The following is an 18622-nucleotide window of genomic DNA, read 5'->3' on the forward strand; positions in this document are numbered from 1 at the left end:
TCTTTTTGATATGCCCATTGCTAGTTTACCGGGGATTGACCGCTAAAACAATACAATTGCTTGGCAGCAAGAGATGACGCAAGGGGTTGTGAAGTACATTTCAAAATATAAAAATATGTTCTCTTTTTATATTACAAGATCACCAAACTCTCTAAAATAACAACTGCTCCATTAATATAATCTAGATGAATAAAATGTAATAGATTAAAATAAAATAACCATTATGACATTTGACATTTTGTTTCAAAGCCAAAGAGAGCCAAGGCGGAGGCATGGAAGAGACTCATGCGGCTCCAGAGCCGCGGCTCGCAGACCCGTGGTCTAGAACGTAATTTGCTTTATTCATTATAGAAATATTTCTGGCCACCTTATGTTGCATATTTTTTTATGAGATTTCCAGTTTATTTTATTATTTTATTATTTCAAGGTTCAACACTGCGTGTGACGTTGAAAGACCCACCTTGACTTACTGTATTTTTGGACTATAGAGCGCACTCGTATATAAGTCGCACCCACTAAATTGTAGGGAGAAAAAAAATGTTTCCATATGTTAGCCACACCGGACTATGACCAGCAGATATATATGTTTTGAAAATAGGGTAACACTTTAGTATGGGGAACATATTCACCATTAACTAGTTGCTTATTAAAGTAACAAAGACTTAATTTAGAGTTATTTGGACACTAGGGGAACATATAAGGGTTCGGGTTAGGGTTAGGGTTACTAAAAAGCAATAATTCTGAGGTTATTGAGGGAACACTCTTAGTTAATGGCTTACTGATTGTATAATAAGGCCATGCAGAATAAGGCATTAATAAGTACATAATAATGACTAATTAAGAGCCAATATGTTACTAATTTGCATGTTAATGAGCAACTAATTAATGGTGAATATGTGTTCCCCATACTAAAGTGTTACCAAAAATAGTTATTTACACGGAAAGCTTTTGTAAATGTTTATTTAGATACCTTAATTGTTTCCAAATGATGTCTGTAACACGGCAGTAAAACGGCTGATCAAACAAAACAGAAGTCATCGTCATGGACCCACTAGCTGCGGAAGCTAGCTGTCTAACCAGCTAAACAGACTCAATAAGTCTACAGTGATGTTTTGGTGAATTTACAAAACTGAAACAATACAAAAACAATGCATTGTAAGTTAATAATACAAACAAAAACACTTGTAAATGTGTTAGCATATTAGCTAATGACCTCGGATAAGCGGAAGAAGATGGATGGATGGATAACGACGTTAGCTTTGTTACGTTAGCACGTACAAATGTACATCAAAACACTCCTACAGACATCACGCATTGGACGGTTTAGTAAGTAAGAATTGTTTTAGTTATACTGTAAAAGGTACAAATGTTGTTGGAGTGACTCTTGAAGAATCCATATGAGTAAAAACGCTATGGACGGCTAGAAGACCGAACAGCAATTGTGCATCGGGTTGAAAGCTCAGAAGGGCAATGCAGCACCGCAGTACCTGCAGTGAGCGAACTCGTCCAAAAGATGGCGCCATAGCACAATCAATAACGCACCTATTCAGTGTATTTGCTTGTTTGTTTTTTTTGTCACTTTTTGCATTATTGCTGTCAGCAAAGAAAAATCCATAAATTAATTGTACTGTTTTATAAATGCAGGGTTTAAAGCGCAAGAAAAAACTAGCAGCTTTTACTCCGAACTTTACGGTATTTTCTGAAGTTAACTGAATTTATTTACTCTTATGGGTTTTTTAATGAGTTTATGCACTTTTTTCTAGTTGAAGTTGTCATAACTCTTCTTACTTTGTTGTGATGGACAATTTGTTAAAATCCAAATTACAGTGTAGTTACAGTGTGCGCAAATAAAGACTGTCCTCCCCCTCGCTGCTGTAGGTGTGGAACCTGGAAACCAACAAAGCCTACCTGTTCCGCGTAAGAGCCGAGAACCGCTATGGCAAGTCTGACCCCTGCACAACGGAGGAAGTTCAGATCACAGACCCCTTCGGCCTCCCAGGCCCACCAGAGAAACCGGCCATCACTGAGTATTCAAGGACCTCTATGACCCTAACCTGGGAGCCACCACTAGATAACGGCGGCTCCATGATCATCGGCTACTGGTTGGAAAAGAGGGACAGAGGCTCTGCCTACTGGGCCAAAGTTAATAAGATGCCAGTTACCAAAAGGGGAATGAAAGGCTGGGAGTACCAGGTTCGTGTTGATCTCTCTTAATCTTGATACCCATCTGGATCCTTTAATTCCATTTGAGCAAAGTTGTGCTTTGTGGAAAATAACAGTGCCTTCTAGTAACATCTAAGATTGATGATAATAATAGTGAAAACTACATGCTTGATAGAAGAAAGGATCTTCTGTAATCATCAGGTCACTACTAGACCTCAATTTGTTCTTCTCCTGCCAGGTGACTCGCCTGATTGAAGGAAATGAGTATGAGTTCAGAGTCGCTGCCTTCAACTCAGCAGGAACTGGACCATTCAGTGGACCATCTGATCCAGCTTTTGCTGTTGACCCTCTAAGTAAGTGTTTAATCATGCTTTTGCATAAAAGTACACAAGCTTTCTCTTTTGCCACTCAAACCAAAATCGTTGTACCCTGCAGCACCTCCCAGCATGCCTGCGGCTCCTTTGGTGGTCGACAAGACAACACACAACGTTATGTTGTCTTGGAAGCCACCGGAGAAGGACGGTGGAAGCCCCATTAAGGGCTATATCATCCAGATCCAGGATGAGGGCAAATCAGATTGGGTGAGGGTGAACGATCCCGACCACCTGCATCCCACCACTGAGTTCACCGTGCCCAGTCTCCGTGAGCTGAAACGCTACCGCTTCAGAATCATCGCAGTCAACGCCATTGGCGAATCAGACCCCAGCCCCAGCACCAGCGAGGTCTTGATTGAAGATGTCCAGCGTAAGTTTTTTGTCCTACAATAGCTAACAAAAACAAACCGACGTAAATAATTGTCATTGATTGTTTCCGCTTATGTTTTAGTCCCACCTTCCATAAGCATTGACCTTGTGGTGGATGACCTGCTGTATATCCGTGCTGGAGATCCAATCAGGATCCCTGCCATCATCAAGGGACGTCCTACACCGAAGGTGACATGGGACTTTGATGGCAAAGCCAAAACTCACAAGAAGAAAAAACTGCACACACTTCCAGTGGACTCTGAGGTGACTTATTCCAAACAAAAGTACAACCTGTTAGGTGTACATGAGCCATGCTCAACGTGCTTGTGTTTTCTCAGGTTGAGTCTACAGACACCACATCCACTGTGACCATCCCTGTCAGTCTTAGAAGCCACTCTGGACGCTACACCATTACCGCAAAGAACAAGTCTGGACAGAAACATGTCAACGTCCGAGTCAACGTCCTCGGTACTACTTCATTTTTTGAGACGTAAATGGCTTCTTTTACTACAGTGGGTCTTTTAACAATTTCTTCATGGCTCAGATGTTCCCGGACCTCCAAAAGAGCTGAGGGTGACGGACATCACTCGTTCAACCATGAGGTTGATCTGGAAACTGCCTGACAATGACGGAGGAGAAAGGATCAAGAGCTATTTCATTGAGAAAAAATGTGTCACTGACAAAGCCTGGACTAAGGTAAATGTTATCTTATGTTCGAGATGGCGAAAATTCCAAGAAACATACCTTTTCATAACATGTGAGTTTGCTGAATGATTGTATTTTCTAACTTAATAATAACTCTTGAGTAGAAAGTCGATGTTGCTCACCAAGTTCAACATAAATGCTGCAGTTTGTAAATAATTTACCGTTAGATAATTTGATTGGTTGTCAGGTAAATGCCGCCTGCGCCAGTCAAGCCTTCGTGGTGCCTGGCCTGCTGGAAGGACAGAACTACCTGTTCAGAGTGCGAGCCGAGAACCGGCTGGGATTCGGTCCATTTGCCATCACCACGGACCCTGCTCAGGCCAGGGACCCAATCTGTGAGAACAAGCCTACTTTTCTTCCTAAACACCACTGACTTGAATTGTTTTGTGTGCTAATAATGATCTTCTTGCCTGCCTTCAGATCCACCAGACCCCCCTATACACGTGAAGGTCAATCTGGTGACAAAGAACACAGTCACTCTGAGCTGGGAACCTCCCAAAAATGATGGGGGCTCTCCTGTGAAGCATTACATCATTGAGCGTTTGAGCTGGGACACCAGCGGCAAAGAGAAGGAGACGTGGAAGCAGTGCAACAAGAGAGATGTTGAGGAGCTTACGTTTGTAGTGGAGGACTTGAAAGAGGTTAGTCCTAAAGTCCTGTTGCTTGTACAATTGAGTTACAGATCATACAAGACAAAATGCACTGATGCCGAGCTGTTGCTCTTACCTAGGGAGGAGAGTACGAGTTCAGAGTGAAAGCTGTGAATGCTGCCGGACCAAGTAGACCCTCTGCCACCGCCGGACCATTGTTCATTAGGGATCAGACATGTGAGTAGAGCCGCCATCTCTTGGAGTCACTGAACGTGCCAGAGATGATGACAAGTGTTAAAAGTGAAAATTTCAAACTGCATACGAATCTTTAAGTAGTATAAGTAAATCAAGTAAAACCAAACTTATTATTAATAACATTCACCATGATTTCATCTGTGTCGTTACAATGGTTGCTCAACTGGATGCAAGCTTTGAAGGTAAACAATTCAACTTCACTGTCTTTTTTTTACTTGTATGAATAATTCATGACAATACACAATAGCAATTTCCACAGTCATTTTTTCTTTTATTTGGTTTGGGGTTAATTTTAGGCCCAATGTGTTAATACGCTACATCAAAAAAATAACTGTTCAATCACAGATGCAGGCGAGGGCAATTTTCGCAAAAGTTTGCGTTTTTAAACATTCATTTTCGCGTCAAATATCACTTCCACAATTTTTTAAAGATACAAAAAATACGATCTAAACAAAATTTGTTGAACGCTTGCTTCAGTCGCAGGTACTCTATGTTACTCCTGCCTAAACGCCGCACTGAATTGCAGGACGGGACGATGATCAGGAGCACCGAAACAAGCCTGCTATTTAGCTAACCATCTACTTGTTGTCGTCTCCATTTGCTTTCCGAGCCACAACATTGACCGCTGTCTACTTTCCTGCTAATAATATTTAGATGATTACAATCCGAACACTGTCAGTTCTAGAGTATTTATTAGTAGCCAGCAAAAAGGTATATTTTTGACGTGACGGATTGTTGACAGAGGTCACAACACCGTAAGTATATTACCCGAGGGGGAAACGTTTTCTGAATTATTTACATGCATATTTTACAATTTTACATTACACTTTCAATGATAATAATGTTAATAAATTATCTACTTATAAAAATTAAAGCATTCTGTGGTACATTACATGGGACATTTAAGTGTCAAAAAGACAGCCAAAGGAGGTTGGTAGATGAGAATAAATCTAAAGGCAAAATAAAGTGCGGAAATAGACCAAATTGCAAGAAATGTAGTCTTCATTTTCAACATTTTCTTTCAGGGTTTGCATAGCAGCATTTCGTGCCAATAGAAATGTTTCTTTTTTCTTCTCAATTTTCCTCTTTTTTTCCAAAAGGTGCTCACATCCCTCCACATGCAAGGGTGTACTGAAACAAAAGAAAAGCAAAAGCGGAATATCCTACCCGAGACTATTGAGATTCTTCTAATGCTTTTGTCAGTTGAGACAAAAACTCAGTTTAGATTCAACAATAAACAAATACGGGTTTCTGCAAGTGTGATTGAATTTGATTAAAATTTGTATTTTTCACAAAAAAGTCAGTACAAAATTATGTACCTTCTTCTTATGCTGAATTGTTTTTAGCTTTCCTATATTAAACGGCTACCCCTTCAGAGAGCAATTGAACCATAAACTTGAGTTTGTATGGTAATGAGGTAATAGGGCATCTGTCTTCTCCCTGGGTTTCAGGCGCTCCCACCATCGAGCTGCGCGAGGTCATGGAGAGCGAGGAAGGTTGTGATATCAGCATTGTTGCCAAGGTGAGCGGTTGTCCGTTCCCCGCGCTCACCTGGCACAAAGCCGGTCAGTCCAAACCAGAGGAGAAGGCCGCCATCCATTATGACCAGCACATCAACAAACTGGTCAGCCAGGAAAAGTGCACCCTGCTGATCCAGCAGGCCATCAGGGAGGACACCGCCCTTTACAGCCTGACAGCCAGCAACAGCCTGGGCACGGTCACAAAGGACCTGAAGCTTTTTGTGTTTGGTGAGATAACATTTTTTTCAAGTTTATGATACACACAATAATCCTTGGAGTAAAATTGGAATTTCACTGTTTTTACACCATACATAACAGGGGTGTCAACATTTTTTTCTGATTTATTGCGATTCCTATTTGTAATAATTAATAATAAATTAATAATTAATCGATTCCATAAAAACTTATTTTATTTTTTTCCCCAATCTGTCCTGTCCAGCCACTCAGGCAAATCATATTGTTGATGTAGATGATCATATCTGCTGTACAGATTTACTTTACAAAAGAGAAGTGTGGGATACTTCTCTTGTTGCCTTATTTGTATTTGTCTTTATTAAATCTTTGGGAATCATTTTATTGAACAAAACCAGTTTTCTTTTTAGCAATGTAGAAATGAATCAGAGCTGTGTATCTATTTTATGGAGGAATGTAGTTAATCATAGAACTGGCATCCAATGTTAGTAAAAAAGTATTGATTTTGAATCGAAAATCGATTCTGAATCGAATCGTTACCCCTAAGAATCTAATCAAATCATGTGGTGCCCAAAGATTCACAGCTCTAATACCTAGGCTTTGATTTGATTTGACTTTGATGTAAGTCTTTAATGGCTCCCACAGGACCTCCGGGCCCCCCCGAAGGACCAATCAAGTTCACTGAGGTGTTCGCAGAGAGGATTGGGCTGTCCTGGAACCCGCCCAAAGATGACGGTGGCTCCAAAATCACCAATTATGTTGTTGAGAAGCGCGAGGAGAACCGGAAATCTTGGGTTCACATCTCAAACGACCCAAAGGAGTGTGCGTACCTGGTCACCCGCCTGACTGAGAACCACGAGTACGAGTTTAGAGTAATGGCACAGAACAAGTTTGGTGTCGGGCCGCCGTTGGTGAGCGAGCCAGAGAAGGCCAGAAACCTCTTCAGTAAGTGCAAATATCAACGCGAAAAGCATAAAGAACAATTTAGGAACTGTACTGATGCTGATGCTCTTTCTGTGCAGCGGTTCCTGGTCAGTGTGAGAAGCCCACAGTGACCAACGTCTGCTTGGAGTCTATGACAGTGAACTGGGAGGAGCCTGAGTACGATGGCGGCTCCCCTATCACAGGCTACTTCATTGAAAAGAAGGAGACCACCAGTAAGCGTTGGGTCCGCGTCAGCCGCGAGCTGATACGGGCGCTGCCACTTGGCAACAACTGGGATGTCACAGGCCTGCTTGAGGGTGCCATGTACCAGTTCAGAGTCACGGCTGTCAATGCTGCAGGCTCCGGCCCACCCAGTGTGCCCTCCGATCCCATGCTCTGCAGAGACGCCATTAGTAAGTCAGCAAGAAGTTAGCTGTTTCAGCATTTAAATGTAATATGTATGTATGTAAGAAGTGGTTGTATACAGTTTGTAGAGTTCTTAAGTGTACTGACAGAAGTATTCCATTTGAGACACAAGTGTCAAGAAGTGCAATATCAGAGTACTGAAAGTCAAATTCATTTTGCCATACTTCTCAGTGTGAAAGTACTTTTGTACTGAAAATGTTGAATATAAGTCGGACTGTGCGTGAATTAGGGATAGGTGCCAAATTCAGTAAATTTATAAGTACTGACCCAAGTTCGTAGGTACAGTATTACCGGGTAACGATTCACGTAAAATCAAACCGTTCAATATTTCGATACCTTTGTTGTATGCGACGTCACGTCCAGTGGCAAACTCAGCACAGGCTTACGCACTTGGCAGATAAACAAGAACTGAACCCAGCCGGACTGTCTCTAGGTTACAATTTCGCATGCCAACAAAGCAAGAAGGCGCTCAAAAGTACAGTATGGCAACACTAACTCGATGCTCATTTGGATTTGAAAGATTAACATTAGTGACTTTGCATTGCAATAGCAACACTGTAAATGGGGTAATCAAAACCAAAACCAAGATGCACATTAAAATCAAACAGTTGGTGGGTAATAAATACAATACTTACAATTTAAACACTTTGTAGGACTCAAAAGAAAAAAAACTTCCTGACTCAGGCAACACACCGTAGTCTGTTGTCTTAGAATTGCAACTGCATGCAAAGTGTACTATATAATACAAAACAATATTTGCCAATGAGTCACAGAAGTGTAAAACAACAAGTTAACTGGATCAGAGGCCACTGTTATACGAAGAAAAATAATTTAAAAGTTAGATTTTTTTTTTTTAGCAAATAACATTTATTAACACATTTGAACACACGCAAAAGTGTTGAAAATGTATTCCCAGGTAGCGGAAATTGGTACTATACTGATTCAAATTTGAAAGGTATCCATCCCTAGCGTGAATTGAGACACAGCCGTGGATTTAGTTTCACCAATCCTTACTTGTCAACATGTAGATGCCGTACAGACATTTTTTTAGCATTAGCATCATTAGCATGTGTGTTTGTGTGTGTGTTTGTGCACATACAGAGCCTCCCGGGCCTCCGACTCCTAAGGTGATAGACTGGACCAGGTCGTCGGTCGAATTAGAATGGATCCCTCCAACAGTGGATGGAGGTTCAAAAGTCACAGGCTACATTGTGGAATTCAAGGAGGTGAACAAGGAGGAGGAGGAAAAGAAAGCTCAGAGGAGGCTCTTACTGAGTGTTGGTGAGGAGGAGAAGGAGCCTGAGGCCGCGAAGGACTGGCATAAGGTAAAGCATTTTCCAACCTTCTGTATTACCAGAAAGGTCAGATTTCATTTTTGTTGAATAGCATTTGTGTTTTTCATTGTTGTTGTCTTCGGTCTCCAGGCCAAAGATACAGAGATTAGAGGGACCAAGTTTGTGGTGGCTGGCCTCAAAGAAGGAGGTCTATACCGCTTCAGAGTTCGAGCCGTAAATGCGGCCGGTGTTGGCGATCCAGGACTTGTGTCCGAGCTGATCGAAGTGAAAGATAGGACAAGTAAGAAGGAGCTCAAACAAATTACTTTCTTCAAAAAGCAAAGCATGTATGGAACTCATCATTTTGTTGCTGATCATCTGTCCCTGTTCAGTTGCACCTGAGATGGACCTGGATGCCTCTGTGAAAGAGAAGATTGTTGTCCACGCTGGCGGAACAATCCGAATCATTGCCTATGTGTCCGGCAAACCAGCTCCAGTGATCAGCTGGTGCCGAGATGACGCTGAGGTGCCCAAAGAAGCCAAGGTGGAGACAACAGGTATCTCCAACTCTCTGGTCATTAAGAACTGCAGGCGCCAGCATCAGGGCATCTACACGCTTTGCGCAAAGAACGAGGGCGGTGAAAGGAGGAAAGCCGTGATTGTGGAGGTCTTGGGTGAGTTCAAAGGGCCGCATGTCTTAAGGAATCTTCTGTTAAGTTGAGCGCTAAAATAAGAACTCTCTCGCCTTCAGATGTCCCTGGACCAGTCGGTCTCCCCTTTGCTGGTGAGAACCTGACCAATGACTCCTGCAAGCTGACTTGGTACACTCCTGAAGATGATGGCGGCTCCGCCATCACCAACTACATCATCGAGAAGAGGGAGTCAGACCGCATGGGTTGGACCTCTGTGTCCTACACGGTGACCAGGAACAACGCCGTGGTGCAGGGACTGCTCGACGGTAAAGGCTATTTCTTCAGGATTGCTGCTGAGAACATCATCGGAATGGGACCTTTCATCGAGACGGATAGAGTGGTGCTTATCAAAGATCCCATCTGTAAGTAGGACACATCTTTGTTGTGACCATGTGTTGGAAAATATAGCTAGTTTTGAAAACCAAACTAAGGTCATGCCACACATGAAGTGACAGAGGTCAATGTTGTTGTCTCTCTTAGCCGTACCAGAGCGTCCAGAAGACCTGATAGTCACCGCCGTCACTAAGGACTCAATCTCTGTTGCCTGGAGGCCACCAAAGTACGATGGTGGTGCGGAGGTTACAGAGTATGTCCTTGAATCGCGCATGATTGGCAGAGACAACTTCACTCGTGTTGGCGGTAAAGACAAGCTAATGGACAAAAAGTTCACACTGACTGGACTGAAGGAAGGCTCAAGTCACGAGTTCAGAGTGTCTGCTGTCAACCAAGTGGGAAAAGGCAAACCTTCCTTTGCCACCAAACCCGTCCAGTGCAAAGACGAGCTTGGTGAGTAACACAGCAGGATAGGCAAAATAAGCAGCATACGTTTATGTACTTCTCTGCCCCTCAGAACCACCATCTTTGGACCTGGACTTCAGAGACAAGATGCTGGTGAAGGTGGGAGACAGTTGTACACTGTCGGGACGCTACAGCGGCAAACCGGTGCCAACTATCACATGGACAAAGAATGACGAGGAGCTGAAGGCTGACGAGGACATCAGCATCCACAGCACCAGCCGTCACCTCAGTCTCAACATCATCAAGGCCAGACGGGACCACAGCGGACGCTACTGCGTCAGCGTGGAAAATGCAGCTGGAACTCGCACCGGAATCTGTGCTATCACTGTGGTCGGTAGGTACAGACAGAATTCACGAACTGAACAAAACGACTTATGTGAGAATGTTACAGATTGTGTCTTCCACATCAAAAAACAACTCCTGATAGATAAAGTCCTCATAAAGGAGACAGGGATACTAACCTATGAATTATTTCACCTGCCAGACGCTCCTCAACCTCCTGAGGGCCCCGTGGTGTTTGACGAGGTCTACAGGGACCACATGGTCATTTCCTGGAAGCCACCTCTGGACGACGGAGGCTGTGCCATCTCCAACTACATCATTGAGAAGAGAGACACAAACAGAGATCTGTGGATGCCCGTGACTTCATCTTGCACCAGGACAACCTGCAAGGTGGGCCCTTCAGGCGAAACACTTGCACAGAAGACTCCACTCTGTCTATGTAAAGAATTGACAGCATGTTGGAATCTTTAGTAATGAAGACAAAATGCCAAATGGGTACAGACTTGTTTCAGCAGGGGTGTCTAAAGCGCTCCCCGTTGGCCATTTTATGCTCCTTTTCAATTGACCCTCAATCAATCAAAGTTCATTTATATAGCCCTTAATCACAAGGGCTCTATAAACTCTCACTATAGGACTCTCACTATTATGTTAGATCCACTATGGACTGGACTTTCACAATATTATGTCAGACCCACTCAACGTCCATTGCATCCGGTCTCCCCTGGGGGGGGGGGGGTCCTCTCCAAGGTTTCTCAAAAAGTCATTCACATCGACGTCCCATTGGGGTTGTGAGTTTTTCCTTGCCCTCATGTGGGCTCTGTACCATTCACTACTTTCAAATTGTTTCAACCGATTCAACCCATTCCAAAATGAAAACATTTGGCTCAAGTTAAAACAAGCTTCCATATTCCAAAAATTCCTACTTTTCACAAAAACCCAAATTTCTCAAACAAAAACTCCCAATGATTTTGAGAATTCTTATTACTTACACATTTATCAACCAATTTAAACCATTCCAACAGGCTCTCTAACTCCACATGTTCCAAATGCTATTTTGGCACTTCCACATTTTTCAAGCCCAAAAATTCCCCTGATTCTCAGATGTTCTGGTCCCAAAAGTAATTCCACATTTTTCATTAAGGTTTAGTGTTTACACAAATTTCCTTCTGTAGTTATTCATTACATATATTATTAGATATTACTTTGATATTTCCTTTGTCACCTATAACACCAGGCTAAGATCTTGATGTGTTGGTCAGATACATACATATATTGACCTCAGTGGTACCTTAGGATACGAGATTAGTTGGTTCTGTGACCCACTTGTACTTTAAAAACCTCATATTGTGAAACCGAGTCGCCCATTGAAATGAATCAAAAACAATTTAATCTGTGCTTGGCCCCCGCGATACCACACCATTTTAACATGTAACAAGCCTTTTAAAAATATGACTAACTTTTTCATAAGAAATATATAAAACAATACAATAGAATGTATGACAACTCAAGTAGTTTATGAACTAATGTAATCATATTGTACAATGTACCTTGGATAGCAGACTTCTACAGTATTCCTTCGAGCTGCTTCTTCGTCAAACAGACCATCAGCAGATTCTCAAGATTTTTATTGCTAAACGTCCAACGCTTTGAAGTTATTTTAATGTCCTTGGCTGGCGTCATCGACTTATTCTGCTTCCGTATGGTGTAGACGAGCAGTTAGCTAGCTACACACTCTTTCTCTCGACTCTTGCGGCGGAGAGGTAACTTGAAAGTTTTGTTCGCAACTTAAAGCATAAAAATGGGTCGATAGACGCTCTGTGTATGGGAAAAAATTGTCAACTGGTTCACTTATAAGCTGAGGTACCACTGTACATTGGATTTGAATAAGCATCTCACGTTGCACAAAATGTATCAACGTGGCCCCCTTGCATCTTTCAATTTTTTTGTACCCAGTCGTCAGTGGGAAAAGATTGTGCACCTCTGCTTTACATGATACGAGAAGAGTACTTGATGAGAAGAAAACTGACTTTTGTCGTTTCAGGTGCCAAAAATGATTGAGGGTCGCGAATACATCATTAGGATAATGGCTCAGAACATCTACGGCATTAGCAAACCACTGCTGTCTGCAGAGACAAGGGCCAAAGACATTTTCAGTAAGTGTTCAGTTGGCTTTTATTTTGCAAGCATTGATATATTAAAACAAGTGATCACTGCAACTTTGAGTATGTGTTTGCACCACAGAGGTGCCTGATGCGCCCAGACAGCCCACGGTGAAGGAGGTGTACCATGACTGTGCCCTCATTAGTTGGGAGCCTCCTGCTGATGGAGGAAAGCCAATCACAGGATACATTGTGGAGAGGAAAGAGACAATGGCCAACAGGTACAAACATATCAGCGTTTGCTGCTGCTCCAAATCACTCGTCAGCCTTGTCGTATCGAAAGTGAATTCCTGTCAATAGCAAACGGATCAGTTGAAATGTTTGCGTTCCAGATGGGTTCGTTGCAACACAGAGAGGATCCATCCCAAGGTGGAATACCTGGTGACGGACCTACTTAAGGGCTGTGAGTACGAGTTCAGAGTCAGCGCTGAGAACATCATAGGCGTCGGAGACCCAAGCCCACCCTCTAAGCCCGTCTTTGCTAAAGACCCCATCGGTAAGACGTAAAACACAACACTGACTTGTTGGTCTGGTTACATAAACCCTTCCTTTTTTACAGTCAAGCCCAGCCCTCCACTAAACCCGAAGGCCGTGGACCACACCAAGGAGTCAGTGAGTCTTTCTTGGCAGCCACCCGCTGACACTGGCAGAGGGAAGATCTTAGGCTACCTCCTTGAGTCTCAGAAGGCTGGAGATGAGGAGTGGCACAAGGTCAGTCGTTGGTTTATCAATGAGTCACATGGTTGATTTTATTTAACCTGAGCCTCTATCTTCCTGTCAATTTAAGTTACTAAAACTAAACTAGAAATAAAATACTTATTAGAGTTATTCATAAAATGACCCTAAGATTTGAACAATGTTTAATATCTCTATATTGCATTCATGGACATCCATCTTTCCTGCTATCATCCACAAGGTGAACCAGACTCCAGATTCTTGCCAACAGACTAAGTTTAAGGTGATCAACCTGGAAGAGGGATCTCTGTACCGCTTCAGAGTTATGGCTGTCAACGCTGCTGGGGAGTCTGACCCTGCTAATATAAAAGAACCAGTCAGGGTGAAGGACAGACTCGGTGAGCAACTTAGGCGTTATTAAACAATTTCACTTCAATCAGGTAATAGGTTGTATATCTAAATCAAGATTTAATGTCTACATTGCTGCTTTAGAGCCTCCAGAGTTGATTCTGGATGCTGGAATGACTCGGGAAGTCAAGGCTGTGGCTGGCACACACATCTCTCTGATGGCTACCATCAAAGGCATCCCCTTCCCCACTGTCCTGTGGAAGAAGAACGATGCTGAGGTGCCGACAAGGGCGGACATTGAGACCAATCAAGACGGCACCAAGCTGGAAATGAGGTTCTGTAACCGTGGTGACTGTGGAGACTACACACTCACTGTCGAAAACCCTGCTGGGTCTAAGACCGTCACCTGCACAGTGCTGGTGTTTGGTAAGGAAGGACCACATTCTGCTTACTTTTTAAAAAGTTGTTACTTGATTTGGGCGGTTTTGAACATGTTTAGTTTTTCTCAACTCATAATTAACTGGTTTTGGCTTCAGATAAACCCGGTCCTATTCAGCACCTTCGAGTGTCGGATGTTAGGAGCGACTCAGCCCACCTGTCCTGGAAAGACCCGGAGGACAACGGAGGAACTCGCATCACTAACTTTGTGGTGGAGAAGAAAGACTCACTCTCCAGTCAGTGGGTTCCTGTCTGCTCCACATCCAAGAAGCGCAGCATGATGCTAAAGCACCTGATGGAGGGAATGTCCTACACATTCCGAGTTGCCGCTGAGAATCAATACGGCCGTAGCGAATACGTGGAGACGCCAAAGGCCATCAAAGCGATGAATCCACTCTGTGAGTAACAGTGCATTGTCCAGGTCTTAATTCTTCATTATGTCAATACTGATTGTGATCGACATCTTAAATATATCCTTCACAGGATGAAGTTATTGATTTTCTTTAAAGTTGACCCATGCAACAAAATGGACATTAAGAAAAATATTATTTTCTACTTTTTATTAGGTGATGAGTAGTTAAATTTTTTCAAACAAGTGCCTTTGATTAATTAATCAGGAATTCTATATTTTTGGTATTTGTGTAATTAACCCTCCTTAATAACTAAAAAAAATCAGAATATATTTAATTTATTTTAATTTAACATGTTTTGTTACAACATAGCAGTGATTCTCAAACTTTTTAACCAAGTACCACCTCAGAGAAAACTTGGCTCTCCAAGTACCACCATAGTGACCAACATTAAAATACACGAGCATAGTAGGCCTACGTACTCATTAAAAACAAGACAGATGTTACATTTAACAATTATATTTAATATTTTTGGCCACTGTAACAGTACACACAGTTTGAACAGTAACACTGTGTTTGAATATAGGAAAATAAAACACTGTACTTGAATAAAGTGATTTTTTTGGCGTATCACTAGATGGAGCCTGTGTACATCTAGTGGTACACGTCCACAGTTTGAGAGTCACTGCAATATAGCCTAATTTTCACATACACCCATAATTGCAAAATAAATTACATTTTATAGTCTGCATTCTGGTAAATTGTAATCTACAGACCAAGGACCTGATATACTAAGATCCAAATACCTCATGCTAAACAGCGTGTGTAATCTATAGAATAGCGTGTGCTATAAGTGGGCGTGTTGCATGTAGTGTGCAATTGAAAAGTGGTGTAGACTGCATTATTTAAATGAACATTTTGTATAAAATATACGGAGTATCACCATGGAGACACTCATTTACTGCACATTCATGTTATTACCTGTGGCGTTTTGCTATGTTTTCAAACAGGCGGGAGACATATACCACTTTTTCTGTGCATTTTAGAAGCAGTCGTGCAGTATATCTACATTGACACCATTTTTTCTTTCTTTTTAATATATATTATGTATAAAATAAAGGAAAGTCAATAAAAAAAAATTATTAAATGACACCAAAACGCATCAATTTAATTTGTGAATCAGTCCCTTAAGTCATCCAGCAGCTATACAATTATAAAATGATGTTGCTGAATACACAAAATATGTCTAATATTTTTTATTTTTGACAGTTCAAATATGTTGACACACACACGTAGGACAGTCAAGTTTGTGCATTCTTTTCAAATGCGCCAAATAAAACATGATCATAGTGCTCTCAAAACGGTGACGAGTGTTGATAAATCTGTATAATATATATGCATTTTCTTCTCCCACTATTGTGGGTGTTTTGATGATCACCATATATTTTGCATAATTATGAAGACAGAGACGCAATTGCGCACCTTATTCTGCTCACTTAACAGATGCAATTCACTTTGCACACTTTTAGTAGATCAGCTTTGCATGTGTTATCAAGTTTGCACTTGTTGTAGTAAATCATCCCCCAAGTATTTTAAAGAGTTCCATTAAATGTTTAACACCTTTTTCCTGCAGTCCCACCTGGTCCTCCCAAAGACCTGCATCATGCTGACGTGGATAAGACAGAGGTGTGGCTGGTGTGGAATTGGCCTGACCGAAACGGCGGAAGTGAGATCACTGGCTTCCTGGTGGAGTATCAAGTGGAAGGAGAGAAGGAATGGTGCGAGTGGAAGACTGTCAGCATCCCAGAGAGTCATGTTACAGGCTTAGAGGAAGGAAAGACCTATCGCTTCCGAGTAAGAGCAGAGAATGCCATAGGTCTCAGCAGACCTGACACCACTCTTCCTATCCTTTGCCAAGAGAAGCTAGGTGAGATTAAGGGACAGTCGAATCCAATGATCAAGTCAATACTGGTTCTTTAAACTGCTGCTTTGATTAAATAATTGTATTGTTTTTTTTCCCGAGAATTATATACAAAATACAGTAACAACTTATGTCTTCATCAACAGTGCCTCCAATCGTTGAGGTTGATGTCAAGCTGGCGGAGGGCATTATTGTTAAAGCCGGAACCACCATCCGGCTGCCTGCTATCATGAGAGGAATTCCAGTACCTACTGCCAAATGGTCGATTGAAGGAGAAGAGCTCACCAGTGGAGGCAATACTAAGATCGACACAGATAACTTTTCCACCGTTCTCAGCATCAACGAGTGCACTAGAAATCACACGGGCACCTACCTGCTAACCGTTTCAAACCTTGCTGGGACTAAAACAGCGGCTCTTAATGTCACTGTCCTGGATGTTCCAGCTGCACCCATTGGACCCGTCAACATCCTGGAGGTCAATCCAGATTCCATGATGATCGAGTGGCGTCCCCCTAAGGATGATGGCGGCAGCCCTGTCACCAACTACATTGTAGAGAAGAGAGATTCCAATAAGGAAACCTGGGGAGGAGTTAGTTCAAGCAGCCTTGACACAAAGCTCAATATCACCCGCCTGCAGAAGGGTGTTGAGTATGTTGTACGCATTCGCGCTGAGAATAAGATGGGCATCGGTGCTCCTCTTGAGAGCAAGCCCACTGTTGCAGAGCATTCCTTCATGCCGCCTAGTCCTCCTGGTAAGCCACAGCCACATGATGTGTCTGAGGACAGCGTTACACTTGGGTGGACCATGCCCTTGTCTGATGGTGGTAGTCAAATCACTGGTTACATCATTGAGCGTAGACACATAGGAGGAAAGTGGATTCGTGTGAACAAGATTCCTTGCAGAGACCTCAGATACAAAGTTTTGGGCTTGTTTGTGGGAAATGAGTATGAGTTCAGAGTATTTGCTGAGAATAGCGCCGGCTACAGTGGCCCCTCTCCCATCTCTGATCCTTGCAAGCCCTGCAGGCAGATCACTGTCCCAAGCCCTCCAGTCAATCCTAAAGTTAAAGATTACAGCAAGTCTACAGCAGACTTAGTATGGACTAAACCCACCAAAGATGGAGGCAGCCCAATTTTGGGGTACACTGTGGAAATGCAGAAGGCTGATACTAAAGACTGGAAAAAAGTAAATCTGGATGACTTCATCAAGCATTGTGCATACACAGTGAAGGAGCTGGAGGCGGGTCTCACTTACAGATTCAGAGTTTATGCCTCAAATATGATTGGAGATGGCGAGCCCAGAGAGATTCCAGAGTCAGTCACTGCTAAAGACATCCTTATCCCTCCAGAGATTGAAATGGATGCCACATGTCGTGAGCGTGTCACTGTGCGTGCTGGACACAACATTAACATTATTGGCTACATTAAAGCCCGTCCTGACCCTGAAGTGCTATGGTCAAAGGATGAGACTGTTCTGGAGAACAGCAAGCGTACAACTATCATGCAGAACCTACCTGTGGTCAAACTAAGGATTAAGGAGGCCACAAGAGCTGACCACGGCAAATATACTCTGAAAGCTTCAAATGTGGGCGGAGAAGCCTCCTGTGACATTACCGTCAATGTGCTAGACAGGCCAAGCCACTGCCAAAATCTCAACATGACCTATGTCACCAAGGACTCATGCATGATCAACTGGGATGCACCTAAAGACAACGGTGGATCTGAGATCACAAACTACATTGTGGAGTGCCGAGAGCCGAGCATCAGCATGTGGTCAATGATATCCTCACACTGCACCAATCGCAAGATCAAGACCAAGCTGATGGAGGGCCACCAGTACCTTTTCCGTGTCTGTGCAGAAAACAAGATGGGACCTGGACCCACTGTGGAGACCAAGGTCCCTCTGCTAGCCATCGACCCCATTGAGAAGCCAGGCGAGCCTGAGAACTTCAGGGCGACCGACATTGGCAAGAACCATGTTTATCTACGATGGAGAAGGCCTGATTATGATGGTGGTAGCCCCAACCTCTCATATAACCTTGAATACAAACCCAAAGATGCGGAGGAATGGGAAAAACTCAACACTAGCATCCTAACTGACACATTCTTTTTAGCGGACAAATGTGTTGAAAACCAGACTTACTCTTTCAGGTACGTTATTGCATCA

At 42.8% G+C, this 18622-nt stretch overlaps 1 protein-coding gene across 1 annotated transcript in view; it reads left to right on the forward strand.

Annotated features, from left to right (window-relative positions):
• The window catches only part of ttn.2 (titin, tandem duplicate 2), a 216303-nt gene that overhangs the window by 137290 nt on the left and 60391 nt on the right, over nucleotides 1-18622 (forward strand). The window contains 28 exon segments of the mRNA XM_062061968.1: nucleotides 1879-2193; nucleotides 2402-2516; nucleotides 2599-2907; nucleotides 2989-3170; nucleotides 3245-3374; nucleotides 3451-3602; nucleotides 3799-3946; nucleotides 4032-4252; nucleotides 4342-4438; nucleotides 5908-6204; nucleotides 6814-7113; nucleotides 7191-7505; nucleotides 8620-8771; nucleotides 8943-9093; nucleotides 9185-9466; nucleotides 9544-9846; nucleotides 9965-10270; nucleotides 10335-10616; nucleotides 10767-10954; nucleotides 12606-12717; nucleotides 12806-12944; nucleotides 13056-13219; nucleotides 13283-13434; nucleotides 13640-13796; nucleotides 13891-14172; nucleotides 14283-14582; nucleotides 16168-16461; nucleotides 16602-18606. Coding sequence (XP_061917952.1) covers nucleotides 1879-2193; nucleotides 2402-2516; nucleotides 2599-2907; nucleotides 2989-3170; nucleotides 3245-3374; nucleotides 3451-3602; nucleotides 3799-3946; nucleotides 4032-4252; nucleotides 4342-4438; nucleotides 5908-6204; nucleotides 6814-7113; nucleotides 7191-7505; nucleotides 8620-8771; nucleotides 8943-9093; nucleotides 9185-9466; nucleotides 9544-9846; nucleotides 9965-10270; nucleotides 10335-10616; nucleotides 10767-10954; nucleotides 12606-12717; nucleotides 12806-12944; nucleotides 13056-13219; nucleotides 13283-13434; nucleotides 13640-13796; nucleotides 13891-14172; nucleotides 14283-14582; nucleotides 16168-16461; nucleotides 16602-18606 — 7850 coding nt within the window.

This window comes from Entelurus aequoreus, linkage group LG10 (genome assembly GCF_033978785.1).
Source record: "Entelurus aequoreus isolate RoL-2023_Sb linkage group LG10, RoL_Eaeq_v1.1, whole genome shotgun sequence".
Lineage (NCBI taxonomy): Eukaryota > Metazoa > Chordata > Actinopteri > Syngnathiformes > Syngnathidae > Entelurus > Entelurus aequoreus.